This window comes from Xyrauchen texanus, chromosome 45 (assembly GCF_025860055.1).
Source record: "Xyrauchen texanus isolate HMW12.3.18 chromosome 45, RBS_HiC_50CHRs, whole genome shotgun sequence".
NCBI lineage: Eukaryota > Metazoa > Chordata > Actinopteri > Cypriniformes > Catostomidae > Xyrauchen > Xyrauchen texanus.
Genome location: NC_068320.1, coordinates 24,801,692 through 24,826,763, shown reverse-complemented (window position 1 = coordinate 24,826,763; position 25,072 = coordinate 24,801,692). Strand labels below are relative to the sequence as shown.

General features: G+C 37.5%; 1 protein-coding gene across 1 annotated transcript in view; it reads left to right on the top strand.

Annotated features, from left to right (window-relative positions):
- pde3a (phosphodiesterase 3A, cGMP-inhibited) overlaps positions 1-24,831 on the top strand; it is a 119,560-nt gene extending 94,729 nt beyond the window's left edge. Inside the window, 12 exon segments of the mRNA XM_052118966.1 lie at positions 3,625-3,743; positions 3,829-4,057; positions 6,233-6,306; positions 6,521-6,702; positions 6,929-7,066; positions 7,812-7,923; positions 10,862-10,975; positions 11,105-11,304; positions 13,495-13,698; positions 15,862-16,023; positions 20,622-20,880; positions 22,019-24,831. Of these exon segments, the coding sequence (XP_051974926.1) occupies positions 3,625-3,743; positions 3,829-4,057; positions 6,233-6,306; positions 6,521-6,702; positions 6,929-7,066; positions 7,812-7,923; positions 10,862-10,975; positions 11,105-11,304; positions 13,495-13,698; positions 15,862-16,023; positions 20,622-20,880; positions 22,019-22,410 (2,185 nt within the window). The 3' untranslated portion in view covers positions 22,411-24,831.
- Positions 24,832-25,072: the final 241 nt, after the last annotated feature.

The window sequence follows — 25,072 nt, the reverse complement described above, 5'->3', positions numbered from 1 at the left end:
GCGAAAAATGAACAGATTTTTTAAAGAGGCATATCAAACGAAACTAAAGACTCTACTCTTTACAATCAAACAGGCTTCAATGATAAAACATAAAGAGATTTCTTACCAGAGGCACTTTTGTTACCGCTGCATCCGTAGGAGCTCTTCAAGGAAATCAACGGCATGCTGTTGTCATGTGACTCGTTGCGGCAAAAGTTAAACCCTTTAAATGACAGTCTAGAGTCTTGTGAACATTATTCAGTTGGTTTTTATTCATTTAAGTTATGCGTTCCATAAAGAGAAGCCAAAATACAACATCCACACATGTGGACGCGGCATCGCACAAGGTTAAAATGATTTTAGTGTGATAAAATCAGGGATTTACCTGATTTAATAGATTGCAGGATTTTCCAGTGCTACGTCATTATGATATGAAGTTGTAATATTGGATATAACGGTTTTATCACACTAAAATCGTGTAAAAGCATGTAAAATGTACGCGTCTCTTTAAATAATGTGTATTTTTAGCGTTTATGAACTGGCACGATTTATTTCCATTGTAAATTCCTTACAGTAACCGCAATGTGTTTTTATTTATTTTTTACATAAACAAGGAAAGAGGATTATGTTGTGATGCCACAAGCGCTGTCATTTGAGCGTAACTTGTATTGAACCTGGAATATTCCTTTAATCTCATATTACTCCATAAGGATTAAAATAAACATAAAATCAAAATTGACCCCATTTATTTTCTGAATGCATGTTCATGATCGTTCATCGGTGCACGTTATTCCAAAGCAAAAAAATAGTTTGGCTTTCATCCAAATGTAATAACTTACTCAGTCTCTCAAATTAATTTCCCTCTCAACTGACCATTGTGGATCCATTGTGGTATGTAGCATGCACTATTTTTCAAAATCCAAAGATAAAATCAGTGTGAATAAAATGTGTTGCGAATGCTATTTCATGCTGACTTTTGGTGGTGACAAAATATATGATTTTTTTATCATGTAAAATATATGATAATTTCACAATATAAATAAGCAAAACTGAGTTGCTCAGAATTCATGTGTTACCACTTTTATCCGTTTGCCCTCGGTTTTATTTTTTTTTGTCATCATTGTCTTGTGTTTTATAGTGTTGCCTGTGAGAACAGCTGTTGTATGTCTTATTTGAGCACTTGAACTTTCAAGAGTCTTACTCACTACGTCTCAATGTTTGATAAAAATTTTAGAATGTCCATCTTTGGGCATTTCTCCACCTCTATATCTCTTATTTCAGTTTGAGTTATAGAGCACAACTAAAGTTCAGCCCATTAATACCGATGTCCAGATAGCCATCTGCACTGTGTAGACAGCGAGTTTAAGGAGACACTAGAGCCTTGTGTTTAGATTCGGGGCCTGTTGAAATAGAGGGTCACATGGTGGAGGAGTTTGACTGCATGACCATGTTGAGACTGGTTTGTAAAGTGGAAGTTTTCCTGCGCTGCGTCCTAATGGATATTGGTGGAGTGTTCCCACAGCAGGGGTCCTGCCTTGCCATGTTCGTTATAGTTGATAGGAAATAATTTAAGTTTGAACGCTTCTCCCAAAATAAGCCTCTTGGACTTTTTTATATGCGCGGAAAGTGCATTGTGTCCCCTAGGGCAGAAAGGGGTAGGAAATGCTATGTTACGTAAGTGAAGGTGTATTCAGGCTAAAAAAGTGTCTTAGCATGCACGGTCTAGACTAGTAAGGACTGTCTTAAATAACTGGCTATGCATTTGCTAAAAATACGTTGGTGCTTTAAATGGAAAGTATCAAAATATTGATACTTGTCAATTTTTCTTGCAAATTTTGTTAAGGATCTCCTGGTGGAAGGGGGTAGGATCTGCCATATTGTGTCAGTTAAGTGGAAGTGTTTTCCTCATGGACACAGTTACAGTGGTAAAAGTTGTAGAAATATATCAAATATATCAATATATTCAAAATGTAAAAAAATAAAAAAATTGCAGTTACAATAAGGCACTTACAATGGAAGTGAATGGGGCCAGACCATAAACTCTAAAATATCAGCATTACATTGGATATAACTTTACACCAATAAGGTTAGTAACCAATTTTATCGCATAAAAATTATCTTAACGTGTATAATGTTTACATCTTGTATCTATACTTTTGAAATAGTGAGTATGTGAGCATTTATGGACTGGCCCCATTCACTTCCATTGTAAGTGCCTCACTGTAACTGTTAATCGCCATTATTCCACAAATGCTGTTAATTGAGCTTCACTTGTATTAAACCCATGACATTCCTTAAAGTGGCCTAGTTGATGTCAACAAGTTAATACATTTTGTTCTTAGACATTTTAGACATACACAGATCAGCCAAAACATTATGCAGACCCATTATGCTGTTAGTCCTTCGGTTGCCACCAAAACAGCACTGACCCGCCGAGGCATGGACTCGTCAAGACCCCTTAAAGCAGGGGTGGGGAACCTTTTTTCCATTATGGGCTATTTGAGTATTTACAAAATTATTTGTGGGCCATACAATTGCTTGCAATTTCTGATTGTAGGTTGAAATTAATGTATGCATTCCGTTATGTGCTCGCACACCAAAAACACAAAAGGTCTGTCTATTATACAATATTTTGTGTCATTTAAAATTATTTTAAAACATTGTTTAAAAGGATTTTTTTTTTTCGGGTTAATTGAATCAAGGCCAATTTATGCTTTTCAAATAATTTCTCAAATGGCCTCACGGGCCGGGTATAATAGTCTCACGGGCCTTATACGGCCCTGAGGCCTGACGTTCCCCACCCCTGCCTTAAAGTGCCCTGTGGTATCTGGCACCAAGACATTAGCAGCAGATCCTTCAAGTCCTGTAAGTTGCGAGGTGGAGCCGTCGTGGATCAGACTTGTTGGTCCAGCACATCCCACAGATCCTCAATCGGATTGAGAGCTTGGGAATTTCGAGGCCAGGGCAACATCGTGTTCCTCAAATCATTCCCGAACAATGTGTGCAGTGTGGCAGGACGCATTATCCTGCTCAAAGAGACCGTTGCCATGAAGGGGTGTACCTGGTCTGCAGTGATGTTTAGGTAGGTGGCACGTGTCAAATTGACGTCCACATGAATGGCCGGACCCAGGGTTTCCCAGCAGTCGGTTCAGGCCAGACGGGATAGTCTTCATTGCCCTCACACATCGATGAGCCTTGGGTGGCCAACACACAGTTGCTGGTTTGTGGTTTGTCCCTCCTTGGACCACTGTCGATAGGTACTCACCGCTGCTGACCGGGAGCACCCCACAAGCCTTGCCATTTCAGAGATGCTCTGACACAGTCGTCTGGCCACAAAAATGTGGTCTTTGTCAAAGTCACTCAGGTCTTTACTCCTGCCCATTTATCCTGCATTCAACTCTTGACTACGAGAACTGATTGTTTGCTTACCATCTAATCTTCCCAGACCTTGAAATGTGGCCTTTTGGGAGATGAGCAATGTTATTCACCTCACCTATGTCATAACGTCTTGGCTCATCAGTGTATATTTTTATTTAGAACTGATCAGTTGTGCACAATAAGACCAGGAATGTGTATTAAGAACGTAAATAGGGTCAATTTTGATTTCATGTTGACATTAACCACATGCTTCTTCATGTTTTTCAGTTTGGGGAACAATGATTCATGGAACAACACCGTGATGCTCACAATTTCCAAGAGCAGGTCCATGTCTGCTTCATACGCTGCCTCAGCCACCAACCATATCTATAGTAAGAGCAGAAGAGGTAAAGTACCTTGTTTGTGTGTGTTAAGTGAAAGAAGATCAATTGTCTTTGGAAGTGCCTATGTGATTCATCTGCTTTCTGACAGGTTACCCTTCCAACATCTCACCTCTCGCCTCACCTTGCCACTCCCCCCCAGTCCAGGGAACACCGTTGAACAGCCCCACCACCAAAACCCCTTTAGTGGAGCTGCTTGACCCAGAACTTCCGCAGGGGGACGGACCCCCACCAAGGAGCCCCCACAAAGCCTTAACGCACAGTCAGAGCGCGCCCAGCCCCGGTACGACACAATGGGCGCCAGCTCCCCTCTGTAGCAGGTAGGAAGAGTTCAGTTCAGTACAATTGCTCAGACTTTGGGCTAAGGATTTGAACAGGCCCCTAAACTTAAGGATTAAACTTTGGCATATGACTCATTCCACATTGTTTATGCTACAAACATGAATAACACCTCAACTTGTGCAGCTTATTGAGGAGAGATGTGCTTTTACATTTCCAAATCATATTTGTATGGCAAACTATTAAATGGAAAGAAATTTATTTTTTTTTTGAATTTTGTGAATGATGACCATTCAAATTTTTGCATAGCTGCAGAGCTATTTTGCAGAATTTTGCCTACTAAGGAGTATTTTTAAGAGTTAATATTCATTTGATGCACAGTTCCTTAAAGCTAAACCCACATGTTTGCTGTTTCCAAAAGCTGTTCTACAACAGCAGCCTGAAGCTTCAGGCCATTACGTGGTTACTGAACAACCACTGATCATTAACTGTAAAAAATCACCTGCATTGTGTCTAAATATTAACAGATCGACGTGCATGCCCACATCCCTATCTGTCCTCCCTCACTCGGTCGATGTCTCTTTGTTTTACTCGCTGTGATCAGTAATGCCCAGCCGCTGAGACAAGGTCACGTCCCCTTTGCCTGTAATAAATGCTGGGCATAAAGGATCGGCATGATTAGGTTCTGTCTGCCCTGCTAATTCACACAGCTAAACTAAACAACAGTGACAATGCCTGCTCCAGAGCTCAAGCAAACACACACACAAGATATGATCAGGGGCTAATCACCCGGAGAGGACATCTCTCAAATTCAATGCAAACTATTAAAATATGCATTAGATTAATACATATGCATCAGCTGATTCTTTGCCATTCTTTGTGAAACTCATAAGGTGTAATGATTGTTTACAGTTATACTGTAGATGTGTCTTTTTATTCTTAAAGGAATGTTTTGGGTTAACATCAACACAAAAGTACGCTTTTAATGTGCCATTTTTGAGTGAAGAATATTCAACGAGGAAAGTGGTTGGAGGGAACTTGATGTCGTTGTTTCGGAAGCTGAGAAAGTTATTACATTTAGCAAGTTTATGGGGCAATTATTGTAAGATTTCCATTTCGGCGCAGTTTGTATTATTTATTTCATTTTTATTTCATTATTATTTAAATGCAGTCTTTGGTTCTCAAGAGTTAGTGTTTTTATTTTCATTATTTATTTTATAAATTTTATTTAATTGATTATTATTATTTAAATGCACTCTGGTTATCATGAGTCAGCGTTTGTTTTTATTTTTTTATATTTTATTAATTTGATTTAATTGATTATTATTATTTAAATGCACTCTGGTTGTCAAGAGTCAGAGTGTTTTTTCTCATGTTATTTATTGTAGATTTTTTATTTTGTTTATTATTATTATTATTATTATTATTATTTAATATTACTAAGGATTATTACGTATTATTATTATTAATATTTAAATGTACTTTTTGGTTGTCAAAAGTCAAAGCATTTTTTTAATGATTTATTTTAGAGTTTATTTTATTTATTTTTTTTATCATTATTATTATATTATGCACTTTTTGTTTGTCAAGCGTCAGATTGTTTTTTATTATTATTGTTGAATTATTATTTGTATTCTTTTTTATTATTATTTATTTTTTGTATAGCACATATTGGTGAAAACTATTTTGAAATACAATTTTTATTTCATTATTATATATATATATATATATATATATATATATATATATATATATATATATATATATATATATATTAGTAGTAGAAGTCATTTTTTTTAAATGCGCTATTTGGTTGTCATGTATGGAGGGCCAAATTACTAAAAATTAAATCATTAAATAATAATATAAATATTTAAATAAATCATTAGATACATAATGAAATTGTTCAAAATATAAGTAATACTATGACATTAATATAATAATAAAATGAAATATAAGGGACATTTATTGATTCATTTAAAATGTTATCGTTTTGTAATGATTGTATTATGCATTGAAATATTTATTTTAATATTTAAGTCATTTTACTTCCATAGTAAAGACTGATTCATTAAAAGTATAACAAATCACATCATGAAAACGCACCATGGTATACAGATGAGAAAATGCACATAATAACAGGCAACAATGACAAACAAATCATCACGCTGAAATCCAAGAATATGAATTGTGTTTCCTTCATGTGTTTGTTCCAGCTGTGGTCGGCCTTACAGTAAACTGAGACATGGCGATGGATCTATAGACACGGGGGACAGAACCCAACAGTCAGGTACAGCTGCCCTCATGTCACGTCTGAGCACGGACATCGCTGAATTGGCATTTAGATGCATTTTATTATTATCCATTTTGCCGTTCAGATCTATGATATTACTGCTCAATTCTGCATTGAATGTATAAATTAATACGTAATTGGTGTCTATATGATATGCAGAGTCAAAGATACACAATCACAATCACATTTATTTGCAATGTTTTTTCCTCAGAGGAGCCGGTTATAGTGTCGACAGACTATGACAGTACCTGTGAGACCAACCACAGGGACAGCAGCGACTTTGCACAGAACGAGGAGGACGGGGAGGGTCACAGAAAACTCTTCAACACCACGGGCCCCTGCAGGACTTACCAGCCTCAGGCACTAGCACTGGCCACACTTATACCACCAGAGGTAAACAACAGTTCTGTCAGACAGATTGGTTTATTTAACTGTAAAACAACAAATTGTCATCAAAACAATCATTTTTTTGTCAACATTTGCTAGTTTGATGTTGCAATTAACATGTTAAAACACTGAAAATGAAACTAGCAGTTTAATTTTTCCCATTTGATTCTTCAGTAAGTGATTCAACACTTTAAAGTGCATAGTTCTTGATCAGTAATCTCTATGTCTGCAGGATAAGCCCATCCTGGCCCCGGAGCCGCTGGTAATGGAGGGACTCGAGCCTCTCATGAGTCAAATCAACAACTGGAACTTCCCTATCTTCAGTCTGATGGAGAAAACCAACGGCAGATGTGGCTGCATTCTCAGTCAGGTGAGACGCTGACATCTAGTGGAGAGGAAGAGTATAGACAGGGGACTGACTGAACTGTACTGAAAGAGAAAAGCAAGGAAGGTGTGGGGGGGAGGGGGTACAGTATGATTAATTTACATGTTTCCATTGATCATGGTATGAATATTGGAGGGGTTGTACTTGTGTGTTTTGATTTTTGGGGTGGGTTACCTCCCCCTACCCCATCCCCCTTGGAATCTACGCCCCTGGATTTGACACTTGGTGATGCATGGTAAATCAGCCAGGCCGATGAATCTACAGATATTTGGCACTTTTTAGAGATTATCTGCATTGATTTATAACTGTACCCCACTGGCTGTTTAACAGAAGAGGTCTTTCCATCAAGTGTCATTTAAAATATCTGCTGCCTTGTCTGTGGATAATGCACATTTCCTTTATTATTTACACTTTCTTTTTGAATTTTAAATAAATACATGTTTAAAATGTGTGTTTGTTTAAAAACAGCAAATTTGTGTAAAACTTATTTTCTGTCATTATATTGTGTTATACACAGAGAGAGAGAGAGAAAGAGTATATTAGTATTATATCGGCCACTCTGCTCTAAATCAGTATTGTCATTGACCATTTAAAGAGTGACAAATCTGCAAGTATAAATGCAAATGTTTCTTTTTGAAAAATCATTAGAGCTCTTTAGAATGGTGCGTTCTTTTGTCTGGTTTAATCTGGAGAATGTTAGATCTTTAAGGACCTTTTCTCTGTGTTTCAGGTGTCCCACCAGCTGTTTGTTGATACAGGACTTTTTGAGACATTCAAGATTCCGGTGAGGGAGTTCATGAATTATTTCCATGCTCTGGAGAATGGATACAGAGACATACCATGTGAGTGAGGCGACAAACAAAAAGAGAAATTGTTTGTAATTTTTCTATTTTCTCTTCTCAAAGTTACAAGTACATGTAAAGGGATTTCGATGGGCAAGGAGGAAGTCGAAAACCGGCTTGACAATATAATTAATAGTTTAATGAGAAATGTAAACAAAAGACACAAACACACACATGACGGACATGTCCGTAAACTATCTCTCTCTCCACAATCCTCCGCAGTCAGCCTTTATCCCTCTCGGAGGCTTGATTAGCCTGATTAGGGACCGGGTGTGTAGAATCACAACCTCCGCCCTCCGCCCTGTCACAGTACGGTAACATGTTACCATAATCCGTGTATCCTCCGTTCACTCCATATCTGTTTTGAAATAAAAAAATGGAAAATGAAATAAAACTTTTGTTTTCATTTAGCAGTTATTTGCGTTGGTGAATTATTAGCTAAAACAGGGTTTTTAATATATTCATTTTGTGATCAGAATATGATGATTTAGAAAAATACAGATTTTGTAACTTAGAATTTCCAATTATTAGTAACTCATCTGTGTTATTTCCTGAAAGGTCCCCAAAAGTTCTCATGAAGCAGGATTCGTTTTATAGACAGGACATACAGCATGTTTGTAAAGTACATTTTCTGTCATTTTTACCCCGATTCAAGCGGGATAAACGAACCTTGAAGGTGTGTGCATGTAATAATATTTAGTAATAATATTTTAAAATATCTAATATTTAGATTTCAAGCATTTCTCTCAATATGAAAGCTTTGAGGAATAGGTAAGACAATGGAGGCGCTGTGTATGATGCTGCTAAATGCAAGCATTCGTTTAATATTACGAGGTTCACCGTGTTATTACGCAGTGCAAAATAAGGAGACGTTTAGAAGATGTGCATTAGGGACATTCACCAATAAAGCGGAGGTCTGCTCTTTACTCTTTACATTTGGGTGTCAGATAGGAAGCGGAGACAAGGATGATGAGTCAAAACATACAGACGATTTTCATGCAGTTATTTGCATTTTTCTTATCTCTCTGATTTTAAATGATACAGTTGTCTACATCAATCAATCTGTAGCTCAAGACCGGTTGCCCACTGAAGCTAAGCAGGGTTGAGCCTGGTCAGTACCTGAATGGGAAACCTCCTGGGGAAAACTAAGGTTGCTGCCAGAAGAGGTATTAGGGAGGCCAACAGGGGGTGTTCACCCTGGGCTCTGTGTGGGTCCTGGGGACACTATGCTGTAAAAAAGGCACTGTCTTTCGGATGAGATGTTAAACCGAGGTTCTGACTCTCTGTGGTCATTAAACATCCTATAGCACTTCTCGTAAAGAGTAGGGGTGTAACTCTGCTGTCCTGGCCAAATTCCCCCCATTGGCATTTCTCAATCATGACTTCTAATAATCCCCATCCATTAATTGGCTCTATTACTCTAGTTAAACTCTCTCCTCTCCACCAATAGCTGGTGTGTGGTGAGTGTACTGGGACACTATGGCTGCCGTTGCATCATTCAGGTGGATGCTGCACACTGATGGTGGATGAGGAGAGTCCCGTTCACTGTGTAAAGCGCTTTGAGTGTAGTGTCAGAAAAAGTGCTATATAAATGTAACATTCATTCATCATGCCACCTCTTTGTTGTTACCATCTAGTCCACACAAATAACTTAATTTGTTTACTAATTAATCTATTCATCTGTATGCATGTCATTATTATTATTATTATTATTAGACTCATCTTTTAAAATTAAAATAAATAAAACATATCCTGATATACAATTTTTAGCATAAAGTGTAGATATTGAAAGTGTAGCGATGGGTGTTTCAATTTCATCAGGTGTAATTTAGCATTTGTCCTGCAGGTGTCTGCATAAGTTGATAAAATGTTGGTCAGTGAGAAGAAACCAAAAGCTGTTGTTTAACCATGACAAAGAAACATGCATGTTTTCTCTTAGCTATGAAAATTATAAAAGTACACAAACACGTCATATATATATATATTAAATAAGTGTGTCGTCAATTACTTGTCTTGATAGATCGGTTCTATTTATGAGCAACATGAATCTAAATGAACTGAAATAATAACAATAATAATAATAATAATTATTATTATTATTATTATTGATATATTAGCTACATATCTCTATGGTTAAGCCATGCAGTGGGTCACAAGAATCCTGAAATTTTATTCCATTTCTGTTCTGAAATTATGAGATTTTAACATACCAAGAACATTGACGGTGAAAGATAATGAACAAATAAAATGTCAAACGATGAATTATGTTCAATTAATTAAGTGAAATGATAATAGAGAACAGTAAGTTCTATTGATCCCCATGGAAGAGAGAACTTCATGTAACAGTGTAACTGTGTAAAATGTTAATAAAATATACAATGTACACTTTCCACACATAGAGAAAATTCCAATAACTTACCAAAAAATAAATACTAATATCATAGCAAATACTTCCTTTCCTTCGTATTTACTCCCCCTGCTGGTGACTTTAAGTGTTGATGAGACGAGTTACGCAAATAAAAAATATTTAGTTTTTTCTTTTCTTTTAGATTTTCATTGTTTTCTCTCCAGTTTTAGTTTTGAGAAGGGAGAACGGGAAACCAAAAATAGAAAAAAGCTGAGAATTCTATTTTTTAAAAAAAGGAATCCATTTGTTTTTTATTTTTAATGCAAAATTAAAAAGACCTGTTTTTTTTTTTTTTTTTTTCCAAAATGGATACGGAATGAACGGAAGATACACAGATTTACCATAAAGAAATAAACCATGTATGTGGTACAAAAATATTATGTGCACAGTCAACATATGCTGTTTTACCTCCAGGAAAATAAATTGGTTTATTTTTTGAAGTATTCTTAACTATACCCAGTCGTATCCTGCCATGTAATACATCTCCCCCTAGTGGTTGTTTACAGTAATAAACATTATCATCTTTTCTAGATCACAATCGAATTCATGCAACAGATGTCCTCCATGCGGTTTGGTACCTCACCACTCAACCTGTGCCTGGTTTACCTACACTAGCCCATGTCAAGGGATCACTCAGTGACTCGGGTAAGAATTACACCAAATAATTTGGATGTTTTTCTTGCTCTTCTGAAATAAAAGAGGTTTATGTACTGTGTAAACGTACTATAATGTTAACAAAAAAAATTATCTATCTATCTGTCTGTCTGTCTTTAGACTTTGATAGTGGGCTAGCTTATGGGCGCACAAAGCACCTGATATCGAGGATGTATCCTGAAGAAGAGGAGGGTTACGGCTGTTTGTCCGGTCTCATTCCTGCTCTAGAGCTGATGGCTCTTTACGTAGCAGCTGCAATGCATGATTATGATCATCCTGGCAGAACCAATGCGTTCCTGGTGGCCACCAGCGCTCCACAGGTAACACAATCACACAAACTCGAGAAACAAGGGTTAAGCTTGTTTCCTATTCCTTAAAAGTGTTAACAGATGTATTTGTGTAACACTAATTTCCTTGTATTTTAATGTGAAGCACACTTTGCTCTATGTAAGAAATCAAAGTGGCTAATTATACTAATACAAAGGAAGAAGAAATAAAGGTGGTGTAAGCGATTTTAGCCATTCTGGAACTTCAACAAGACTAAGCCATTGAATTAGACACGCCTCCTCTTTCCAAAACCAACATACTGTTGTACCATTGAGACCGTCATCAAGCAGAAGAGTAGCAATGTGTCTTCTTTCAGTTGTCAAACACAAAAGTAGCAAAATAGCGCACTCAACTGATAACTGTTATCAATCTCACTATGGCGTTAAACCTGAATGAACTATGAAAACGTGCAAGATGATTGACAGGCAGAAAGAACATCAAAGTCTTCTGATTGGCTGATAAAACAATGTGCACCATTAATAATAACAGTTCCAAATATATGATTAAACCAGATCAAAATCTGGACAACATTTCTATTTATCTCATATTTTAAAAGATCAGCATGGCAGTTAAGGTGGAGTTTGAGCAGGTCTATATAAGTTTGCATGCTACTATATATATATATATATATATATATATATATATATATATATATGTGTTCATTATTGATGTTTGCTAAGGCATGCATCACTGTTATTATTACTGCTCATCCTTAAAGGAATAGTTCACCCAAAAATGTTAATTCTCTCATTATTTACTCACCCTAATGCCATCCCAGATGTGTATGACTTTCATTCTTCTGCAGAGCACACACAAAGCTTTTTAGAAGAATATTTCAGCTCTGTTGGTCCATACAATGCAAGTGAATGATGGCCAGAACTTTGAAGGTCCAAAAAGCACATAAAGGCAGCATAACATTTATCCATATGACTCCAGTGGTTAAATCAAAGTCTTCAGAAGTGATATGATAAGTGTAGATGAGAAACAGATAAATATTTGAGTCCTTTTTTTTTTTTTTTACATAAATCTTCACTTTCACTTTCAGATGTGAAATTGAAACCAAACAGTCACCACATGAAAGTGGAAGGGGAGATTTAGGGTAAAAAAGGACTTGGATATGGATTTATCCACTGGAGACATATGGATTACTTTTAAGTTGTCCTTGTGATTTTTGGAACTACAAAGGTCTGATCACCATTCACTTGCATTTTAAGGACCTACAGAGCTGAAATATTCTTCTATAGCTCAAAACACTCTGCGACCATTGTATTCAGAATTCCGAACAAATGACTCTAATGGGCCAGTTCTTTTGAATCTATAGTGCGAAATGCACAGTGTGACCAGTGCAATCTGATTCCTGAACATTTGACTCTTATGAGCTGGTTCTTTTGAATCTATAGCTCAAAACACACCGCAACCAGTGTAGTCAGAATTCCGGACAAATGACTCTTATGAACCGGTCTTTTTGAATCTACAGCGTGAGACACAACAAACCAGTGTAGTCCGAAATCCGAACAAATGACTCTAATGAGCCAGTTGTTTTGAATCTATAGCACGAAACGCACAGCGCAAACAGTGTATTCAGATTCCCAAACGTATGACTCTTATGAGCCAGTTCTTTTGAATCTATAACACGAAAAACAGCGCAAACAGTGTATTCCGATTCCTGAAGAAATGACTCTAATGGGCCAGTTCTTTTAAATCTATAGCGTGAAACACACAGTGCGACCAGTGCAATCTGATTCCTGAACATTTGACTCTTATTAACTACTATGTACTATTATTAAATACATGTTGTTCTGCAAAATTCTTACAAGATTCACATTTGCTGCTACTTGGGTTGAGGGACGGGTCAGTTAAGGAGTAGGGGTAAGGTTTGGGTTTGGATTTAGGGTAAGGGTTAGGGGTAAGGTTAACAGTGTAACTACAGATGTAATTAAATGCAGATACTTTAAATGTAATTACAATTCAATAACACATATGCATATAATATGTACATTGTAGCAAATAATTAATTGCATAGTAATTAACAACACCTAATAAAAAGTGGGTTTGTATTCATTATATTATAAGTAGTAATATTTGTACTGAATGGTTGGATTGAATAAAAGCATCTGATTTAATAACAATGCTCCTGGGCCTAAAAGCTCCATTAAAGTATAACCATTTGTTTGTCTTTCAAGGCCGTGCTTTATAATGACCGCTCAGTGTTAGAGAACCATCATGCAGCATCCGCGTGGAACCTCTTCATGTCGCGGCCCGAGTACAACTTCCTGGCCAGCCTGGACCACATGGACTTCAAACGCTTTCGCTTCCTGGTCATTGAGGCAATTCTCGCCACTGACCTTAAGAAACACTTTGACTTCCTGACTGAATTTAACACCAAGGTGAGGACATCTTATATAAGATACATCACAGGGTTGGAGGTGGAAATTACTGGTTAAACCACAATTGGACAATATTTTATGTACCACAATTGTGCTCTTAATAAAGAGGCAGTTCACACAGGACACATTCTTGCATTCTGAAACAATATGAACGGAATAGAACAGAATACAGGGGTCTCAAGACACGTTTTTCGAAGCTGCTTTTAATTTTATAACTAACACAGCATCTTAAAAATGTAGCAAGGTGCAACACAATAGTCAAAGATCACCTATATGTTCCAAAAATATATATAGACCAAAAATTAAACAATAGCACAGACAGAATGAAGGAATATTCTGTGTGAACAAAAGACACTTAAAAGCTAAATATCAGCTAAATCAGTGGTTCTCAACTGCTGAGATGTGTCAGAAAAATAGGTCGCAGGTCTATTCAGATATATTAAATACATGCTATATTAATATAGGTTGCAAGATAAACATGGTTTGTGCCAACCACAATGCGTTTAGTGCTGTCTATTGTCGAAATTCAGTTGTCCTTTAGAAACCATACACTCAAATCTTAAACCTGCTGTTTAGTCCATTTACAAAAATTGTCAGTGCCATGTGTTTAAGGACATTTTTCTTTATTTTTGTATGATAAATTGATTCTTTAGATTTTTATTTTTTATTTTGAAATACTGTTTGATTTTCATGACTTGTGACTTGTAGCTGTTCTTCAATGTGAATGTTTCTGCAGATGCAAACAGAACACCTTACTAAAATACTCTTGACAGTGTTTTCTGCAGCGGCATTCTGCTGCAACGCGGCCCCTTACTGAATCTTATGAGCCGGTTCTTTTGAATCTGTAGCTTGAAACACAGAATGCAACCAGTGTTGTCCGATTCCCGAACAAATGACTCTAATGAGCCAGTTCTTTTGAAATTTGTGGCACGAAACTCCGTGTGACCAGTGTAGTCTGATTCCCAAACAAATTACTCTAATGAGCCAGTTCTTTTGAAATTTGTGGCACGAAACTCAGTGCGGCCAGTGTAGTCCGATTCCCGAACAAATTACTCTAATAAGCCAGTTCTTTTGAATCTGTGGCACGTAACACAGTGTGACCAGTGTAGTCTGATTCCCGAACAAAGGACTCTTATGAGCCAGTTCTTTTGAATGTTTAGCACGAGACACAGCACAAACCAGTGTAGTCTGATTCCCAAATGAATAACACTTATGAGCCGGTTCTTTTGATTGTAAAGCACAAAACAAAGTGTGATCAGTGTAGTCCGATTCCCAAACGAAAGACTCTTATGAGCTGATTTTATTTTATTTTTTGTATCTATAACACAATACACAGTGTGAACAGTGTAGTCTGATTCGAGAACGATTTACTTTATGAGCTGGTTCTTTTAAATCTATAGCACAAAACACACCGCAATCAGTGTAGTCCGATTCCTGAACAAAAGACTCTTATGGTCCGGTTCTTTTGAATCTATAGCGTGAAAAACAGCACAAACCAGTGTATTCCGATTCCCGAACAAATGGCTCTAATGGGCCAGTTCTTTTGAATCTATAGCGCAAAATGCACAGTGCGACAAGTGCATTGTGATTCCTGAACCTTTGACTCTAATGAGCCTGTTCTTTTGATACTATAGCTCAAAACACACAGTGCGACCAGTGCATTCTGATTCCCAAACGTATTACTCTTATGAGCCAGTTCTTTTGAATCTATAGCATGAAAAACAGCTTAAACAGTGTATTCCGATTCCTGAACTTATGAATCTTATGAGCCGGTTCTTTGGAATCTATAGCTCGAAAAACAGCGCAAACCAGTGTATTCCGATTCCCAAACAAATGACTCTTATGAGCCAGTTCTTTTGAATCTACAGCACAAAACACAGCATGACCAGTGTAGTCCAATGATGGAACTGCTAAGGATTCTGATTAATTAAGAGGAATCAGAGCAGGAGATGGAATCATTAAATTCCTTACAATTCCTATCCCAATTAAATTAACAACTTTGGCACTGTATTGTGTTGCTATTTGGTGTCTAATCTAAAAGCTGGGCACTAAAGCAAAAGTAGTGGAAAAACACTGAGCTAAATTACAAATTAGTGTCACATCTATTGCAAAATCCAAATGTTAAGAGTGCATTACATTGTAGTCTTTTTGTTGGTTTGGCAGGTGGGGGATGATGGTTGCTCGGGCATTGATTGGACAAATGAAAACGACCGACTACTGGTGTGTCAGATGTGTATTAAATTAGCGGACATTAATGGGCCCTTGAAAAGCAAAGAACTTCATTTGCAGTGGACAGAAGGCATCGTCAATGAGTTCTATGAGCAGGTCAGTCCATAGATGAGCATCTGCTTTTATCTGTTTACATTGATGTTTGCTTTTGAAGCCTGTCAGAGTTCATTTCAACAAGATCATTTACATCGTTACTGCCTGAGACAACCAGGAAGCTTTTATCGAGAGCAACTTCACCTTCAGAATGCAGTAAGAGGCTCTGTGATAGCCCTGACAATATGGATAAGGAACCTTGTAGCAACTACCTGGCATCTCAGTATCATTCACGTTGAGTGGCTGGATGGTGGCAGGGATGCGCTGTTGCCTAGCAACCATCTACATCTTCCTCGAGCTGTGCTAATGTAACACGCTCACAGCTGTTTTGGGAATGTAGGGCAGTAACCAGTCAAAACATTGTCCTGCTAGAAGTCGTGGAAATTTTAACCAAATGTTTAATGTCAGTCAGTCGTACTGGAAATAATTTGTTAAAATGTAATGTGCAGGGAATATTTTCCTGGATGAATAGCAGGTATAGTGATTAATAAACCAATATTTGGCTATTTAATTTTTTCAAAATAAACATGAAGTCTAAATTGACCTTATTTATGTTCTTGTACAGTACATGAATGCACATTATTCCAAATAAAAAATATCTTTGTAATCTTTCATTAAACTTGCTCCGCCTCTGAAATGACTTTACTTTTGGTCTCACAAAGCCCTCTGTGATTACTAATACTTTCAAACCCTGCCTTACAACCACCTGGCTCAGTTCTGGTACTGTTTTTAACCACAGTTTTTCTTAATCCCATCAATTCATGATTGATAAAAGTCTCGCTGTGTATTATATATCATTATCCTGTTCATATCCTGTTATACTCAAAAATATGTTTGATTACTGAAGGAAAATAAATGAAAAGGTTGCAATTGTGAACAGCTTTTGACATTAACTTTGAATTGTTTTTTATTGCTTTAAAGGGGTTTTAAAGGGACATTTCATTAAAAAGAAAATAAAAATTCCCTCATGATTTACTCACCCTCATGACATCCCAGATGTGTATGACTTCTGCTGAACACAAACAAAGATTTTTAGAAGAATATCTCAGCTCTGTAGATCCATACAATGAAAGTGAATGGTGACCAGACCTTCAAAGGTCCAAAAAGCACATAAAGGCATCAAAAAAATCATTAATATGACTCCAGTGGTTAAATCCATGTCTGCAGAATGATATGATATGTGCAGGTGAGAAACAGATCAATATTCATGTCCTTTTTTACTATAAATTCTCCTCCATGCACAGTAAATGCGATATGCACGAAGAATGTGAATTGTCAAAAACAAAAAATTAAGAATGTGGACGTGAAAGTGGAGATATAGTGTAAAAAAAGGACTTAAATATTGATATTTTTCTCCCCCACACCTATCCTTTCACTTCTGAAGACATGGATTAAACCACTGGAGTCTTATTCATTCGTTTTATGCTGCCTTTCTATGCTTTTTGGACCTTCAAAGTTCTGTCCACCATTCACTTGCATTGTATGGATCTACAGAGCTGAAATATTCCTCTAAAAATCTTCGTTTGTGTTTTGATGAAGGAAGAAAGTCATACACATCTGGGATGGCATGAGGGTGAGTAAATAATGAGATAATTTTCATTTTGGGGTGAATTATCCTTTTAATCACTAGGTTCCAAAATCTGCTTGTCAATGTATAATGCATATTTTTTTGTAAATATTGTGTCAGTTTTGTGTATGTCTCATTTGTCATCATTAAGTTTTATTGCAAATCAGCCTAAATCAGTGAGCCACTCCAGTGATTGTTCACAGTACATTGTGTGCATGTTCAATCTGTCAGGATTTCATGTCATTCTGGTAGCCTCTCTTAGAGGGTTAAGGGCTTGTTTTGGATGCCAGCGATGAGTAATAAAACAGTGTGTCTATTATTGTGAGGAACACAGAGTGAGGGTGACCCAGTTGTGTCAGGACCCTGTCACAGTGCTACAAAACGTCATATGACCACCCTTGGCCATATTCAGAGCATTTCTAAAGAGACCAGAAATGATATGCTTCAAAGGAGCCTGTTTCCCCCCCTCTGCCGGTTTCGTTTCTTGAATGATTCATTTCACCTGCACTTCTGAGAAGCACCTGACAGCACACATACATTACTGCCCTCTGATGACAGAATGGTTGCCATGGCAACGTGAGACCTTGCCTATTGTTATTCCACTATCATTGTTTATTTCCAAGCACTTCGAAACATATGTTTCTTGAAGCCTTATAAGATGGTCGTACAATTACTGATTAATTCTGAATTTAGGATTGTAATCTGAAATACTGTAATAAAAAAACAGGCCTTGTGTGGCTGGTCCGGAGGAAGGTTGACCTAGTTTTATTGCGGTAGAATGTCTGTGAAGTATGTTTCTCTCCTGAACTGGAAAAATCCAATTAAGTGTGTGACTATGCTTCAGTGATGATAGCATATTTATTTAAAGTCAAAATGAGATCAAAATTGACCCAATTTATTTGCGTTATGCAATTTTCAGGTCTTGGTATGAAAGTTTTGTTGGTGCACATTATTCCAATGACAAAAATAGTTTCTCTTTGTAATCTTTAATCTAAGTGTGATATCAAAACGACTTTGCTTTTCCACTGATGTCACTCAGGCCACACGGGCTCGGATAATGTTAAAGGGATAGTTCACCCAAAAATGTCAGTTAAATCATTGTTTACTCACCCCTGTGTTGTTATAACACTATATGATATTCTTTCTTTTTCTTAACACAGAGAACTTGTGGGAAAATGTTGTGCTCAGTGATGTCATACAATAGTAGTGTATGGTGACCACCTCTTCAAGCTTCAAAAGGACACAAAAGTATAATTCAGAAGTGTAATAAATTATTCCATGAGATTCATGATTGTTATAAAAGCATACGATAAGGTTCGGTGAGAAACAAACTGAAATCTAATGTATCATGAAGTGAAAATATTCACTGACCGTTGATCTCCTGTGCCCATTCATGATAGCGACATTTTACGCAGCGCCCTCGCGGCATTGGGGCGTTCAAGGGAAGACACGTTTATCTAAAAACAGGTCCTCCACAGCGATAGTGACAACAGGATACAAAACAACTGCACACAAAACAGAAAACTTAATAAACATGTCTGAAGAATTTGTAGTCGAAGAATTTATGCATTTCTATGCCCAGCCTTGGACAGATGCCAGTTCTCGGCGGACAGTTAACCGTGCGATGCCGAAAAAAGAAAACAAGCCATTGATAGAATGTACCATAGCTCGTCACTGTTGGTTAGGACAATCACTCTCATTACCATTGAAAATATACCTTTATCGAGTGTCATTTGCCATCAGGTTTAGGACTATGTGTGACTGCGGCTGCCTGTGGCCTCCTCTAGGGTTCTGTTTGATTTTCCGAAATAAGGCTGGATATAGAAATGCATCAATTCTTCGACTACAAACTCTTCAGACATGTTTAGTAAGTTTTCTGTTTTGTGTGCAGTTGTTTTGTATCCTGTTGTCACTATCGCTGTGGAGGACCTGTTTTTAGATAAACAAAACAAGTTTTTTGCTTGAACACCCCAATGTCGCGAGGTCGCTTCGTGAACTGTTGCTCTTGTGCCCTATCATGAATACACACAGGTGATCAACTGTCAGTGATCATTTTCACTAAATAATACATTTGATTTCAGTTTGTTTCTCACCGAAACTTATCGTATATATCATTAAAATCATGGAATAATTTATTACACTCCTGAATGATACTTTTGTGTCCTTTTGAAGCTTGAAGAGCTGGTCACCATAAACTGGTATTCTATGACATCACTGAGAACAAATATATTTATTATTTTAACAAAATTTCTTCCATTGTGTTAAGAAAATGAAAGAAAGTCATATAGGGTTATAACAACACAGGAGTGAGTTAACAATGACAGAATTAATATATTTGAGTGAACTGAAAAAACATGCACTTTTCACCATCAAATCAATTCCTGATGGTTAAAATCAAATGCTACCCTACATTTTTCCACCCTACTCTAAGTAGATAGGGATGAGTATGAAATGCATCTGGCCAGAATTTTTAAATTTTTTTTAAATGTCTAAAGAAAATGCTTTAGATTGTTGGGGCAATTCAACAAATTGAATTGTGGCACTCGTGGGAGTCACGGGTTCGAGATCCCATCCCCTGAAGTGTCATACTTCATCTACTGTGCATTTAATTGTGGAAATGTCAGTACTATTTTGAGATTTTCAATGTCAAAATGACATCATATCAGACATTTAAAATCCCCTGTATTCACTGCATGTTTTTCAGCATGGGTTTTAGAGATGTGTTAGCTTTTAAATTGTGAAATGTCAACACTGCTCATGTTGACTAAGTGACTATTTTCTTATGCAGCTTTTGTATGCTTTCTAATAAGAGGTGTAGATTACAGACTTGTAAACACTGACATGTGACATTTTCTGTGAAACAAAAGATACAATTTTGAAGGATTTTAGGCTGCTGTTTGCCATTCAGTAAAAGAATACAGAGACCAGGGACTGTCTAGCAAAACTTTCATATGACTAAAAAAATTTAATTTACAATGTTGACATTAAACACTGCACTGCAAAGTGTTTTAATGTCAATAAAATTGTGTTTCAGGGTGATGAAGAGTCGAGTCTGGGCCTTCCAATCAGCCCCTTCATGGACCGCTCGGCACCGCAGCTGGCCAAACTACAAGAGTCCTTCATCACACACATCGTAGGGCCTCTCTGCAGCTCATATGACTCTGCCGCCCTTATGCCTGGGTACTGGGTCGACCCTCTGCCCAAAGAGGGTGAGGATGGTGAGGAAGAGACAGACGAAGAGGATGAGGAAGACACGCCCGAGGAAGACGCCTCCACGAGCTCAGAACTGTCCCGTGAGTTACACTTTTTTCACTCAAACAATGTGCTTTCCAAATGAAGTACTATGTCTAATCCAAATAATGTCTAGCACTGCATTAGACTATTCAGGGCCATACTAGCAATGGCTACATGATAGATTGTAATGATTAGATGTGCTAAAGCTATATTTAAGCAATTAGGAATGAGAGGATGTTCAATATTGTGAATGTATTTGCAATGAAAAGCATTTAGGCAACAACACAGTCTAACTGTTTTAAAGGAATAGTCTGGATTCAATACAAGTTAAGCTCAATAGTCTGCACTTGTGGCATAATCTTGATTTAAAAAAAACATTTTCAACTTCACCTTTTCTTTAAATAAAAAAAAGGTAAAATCTTGATTGTAGTGTGGCACTTACAATGGAAGTGAATGGAGCCAATCTGTAAAAAAAGTATAGCCAATAGACATAAATGATATGTGTGTTAACATGATTTTAGTGCAAAAAAAAAAAAACTTACTGACATTTTACCTTTTCTGTGTAAAGCTATATCCAATTTACAACTTCGTTTCCATGATGATGACATAGCGTTGCAAACACTAAAATGTACATCTTAACTAATACAGTAAATAATACAGAAGAATTCATGTAAGTGCATTTATAAAATGTCTTCAAACGCTCCAAAAATCGGCCCCATTCACTGTAAGTGCCTCACTGGAACCTTGATTTTTGCTTTTTGTAAAGAAAAGGAGGGATGAATCGAAAATATTTTTATGGTAAACAACATTGACACAAATGCTGTCACTTAAGCTTTACTTGTATCCCGAAATATTCTTTTTAGCACAGTTAATACATGATAATTTTTAAGCACACAAGTGTTATCAAAAGAATAGCTCATTCAAATGTGAAAAATGCTGTTATCAATTATGTTTAACAAACGTGTATGACATTTTTTCTTACATAGAACACAAAAATATTTTTTTAGGAACAAAGTTAGCCTCAGTCACCATTAACTTTCAATGTGTAGAAAACACGAAATGCAAGTAAATGTGTCTGAGGCCTTCATTCTACCATGCATCTAATATGTCATTATAACAACATGTGGGTCAATAGAATGATGACCACTGCTGATCTAACCTTAACCATTTTATCTTCATTAACTGGGTTTATTACAGAGAAACCAGCGCCCAAGAAACGACGGAAAGTTTTCTGCCAGATCACCCACCACCTGCTCGAGAACCACGAGATGTGGAAAAAGGTCATTGCAGAAGAGACTCAAAACCAAACAGAAGGGGACGAGTTCACATGCCTCAGTAACTCCCCCGAGCCAATCCTGGCCATCGATGAAGAAGAGGAGGAGCTGGGGAGTAAGGAGGAACCAATAGAAGACCAGGAGGAGGAGGTGGAGAGTCCTCTACCTGAACAGACAGAGGAAACAGATGTTGAGATAGTTGAGGAAGTAGAGGAGACTGTGTATCGAGACACAGCAACTGTAGAAGAAGACGTGGAGCAAACAGGAAAAGGCGAGGAAACGGAAGACAAAGAGAGAAAGGAGGATCCAAAATGAATGACTTGCCATTTTTAGACGAGAACATTTTCTGAATGCTTTTTATTGGCAAGCAAGACTCTTAAAATATGGTTGCCAGCACATCACTTAGACACAACACTGTAGATGCTTGGGGAACATGTGCCTAATGGAAACAGAGTGGGGTGGGTCGGATTGGAGGGTTGCGAGTAACAATGAGCAGGGATTTTTTGTTGGCGCCAATGGGATCATAGACACCTCCAAAAGAATGGGGTTTGATGTTGCTGGGACATAAAGTTCTGGTGGGTCAGGTTTCCTATATTTTCTAGACGTTACGTTGGTCAGTTTTGGTTTCCGAATGCAAGTCCTTCTGGCGACGCCTTCAGCTGCACCTTAACAAAGACTGCCAACCCCCAAAGTATAACAGGGGTCCCAGTGACCTGCAACTACACAAGCTTTGCAGGCTTGTTCGATCTTATAGTGTCAAAGTCAGGAACGAGAAATCCAATCCATCGTGACTCTGGCGAAGTGTCTCCTTAAAGGCATTTCGCCTCACTCACGTACTCCATAATCCGCAATGCACGAAAGCAAACGTTCAAGAAATAGCATGCATTTGTGGTTTAGAGATTCCAAATGTGTAACAACGTTGCCATGTCTTGTTCATGTCTTGTTCTTTTCCTTTCAAAAGGCCCATTGCACACCTTCACAAGCTCACGGGCCACACATTATCACTATAGCAAACACTTGCGCAATGTCCTGAAGGCGTCAAGCCAAATACCCGTCGTTCTCATCCCTCACCAGAACGTTTGTCTTTCCTCCGACGGCATTCCAGTAATCCATGGACTGAGATTTGTCTCTCAGGATCAGACTGTTTTCTGACAACTGTACTTGGGGGTCATTGGTTTTTATGGACTTTCTTGCAACTTTATAATCTTTTGAACCTTAATTTGTGACATAACAAAAAAGGAAATCTTTAGTTGTTTTCTAACGTGTGATTTCTTTAAAACATCAAAGACCGTTTTTAACCAAGTAGCCCAATCATTGTTTTACAAGGTAATTTGATATATATTTATGTAAACGTATATACCGTACCCAGCTCTGTTTTAATGAGGCATGCAATAGTACATCATTTTATCCCTCTTGACATATTCTCATATCAGACGCCAGCATTTTCCTGTACCGTCCAAAACTCAATAGAGCTTCTTAAGACAGCTCTTGCATGGGCCCTCTCTCTTGGTCTGTTCCTACATTTAATTTTAAGCTTCTTAGTAAACTGTTACGGCGAGTTTTGTTAGTTGAGTAAACTGCTCTGGCAAGTTTCAATGATCAAAGGCACAGACTGGAGCGCGTGGCCGAGGGGGGCTGCCGCATTCCCGGCAACTGCATGTTCTCCCTCTAAACAAGGCCCTAGTTATGCTTCCCTGCTGTGTCGCAGAGCCGCTGCAGGCATGCAGGCAGGTGTGTGAGTGACTGCAAGCAAGCTCCTCATACCCTGAGCCCAAGGGAGGAGACGCAAAGCGGCACCCCTCTCATATGAGCGGACCCAAAGACCATGTGCCGCGCAGATACGAGCACCGGCCGACACGGCTGTCCACGCTCTCCTTTGATGTGCTGAAAGAGGCAGATTGTTTACGACAGCCATTCAAGACCAGATGAAACAACCTATGCGGGCTTAATCACCTCGAGTCAGATTTGTAATCAGCCTGAGTTCGATGTCTTCGGTCTCTGTAGCATCACTTTGAAGGAAAGCCAGTTAAAATAGCCTAGGTAGGAGGTGACGGTCATGTGGTTCAAACCTGTTCAGCATTCATCTTCTGAAACTTTCCCCTCCAATCACAATGCGGTCTAAGCCTTAATAGTATCAGGCAATGTGGTGCAATGTAGTTCAGCGAATTTAAGCAATACCAACCCTATCTGTAGATTGGTAGCGTTTTCCAGTTGCACTTTCTTTGTTTTGGTGCTGTGTATTCTCACACAGCTCAAGTGTGTGTGCCAAAAATAACTTTAAAATTATTCTTGATCTTTCCCTAAAGTACAGACATGACCTCGCTGTAGCCGGTGAGCAGGTTTTCACAGTGGCTGGATAAGCATGTAAAAGTCAATTGTGTTTGGGAGTGTGAATGCTGTATGAATGCTTTATTTAGTATATATATATATATATATATATATATATATATTATATTCCTGCATAAGGCCAGAGATATGTATCCATAGTTCTGAGATATTTTTTAACTGTTAATACATGAATTGTTATACCACAAAGGGAAGTTTTTTGTGAAATTCTGAATATACAGCTCTGGAAACAAATTAAGAGACCACTGAAAAATTATCAGTTTTTCTGGATAAACTATTTTCAGGTATGTGTTTGAGTACAATTAACATTTTTGTTTTATTCTGACAACATTTCTCCCAAATTCCAAATAAAAATATTGTCATTTAGAGCATTTATTTGCAGAAAATGAAAACTGGTCAAAATAACAAAAAAGATGGCGTGTTTTCAGACCTCGAATAATGCAAAGACAACAAATTATTATTCATTTATTAAACAACACAATAATAATCTTTTAATTTAGGAAGAGTTCAGAAATCAATATTTGGTGGAATAATCCTGATTTTCAATCACAGCTTTCATGAGTCTTGGCATGTTCTCTACCAGTCTTTCACATTGCTGCTTTCACACAGCTTGATTGACCTGGTTGTGTGG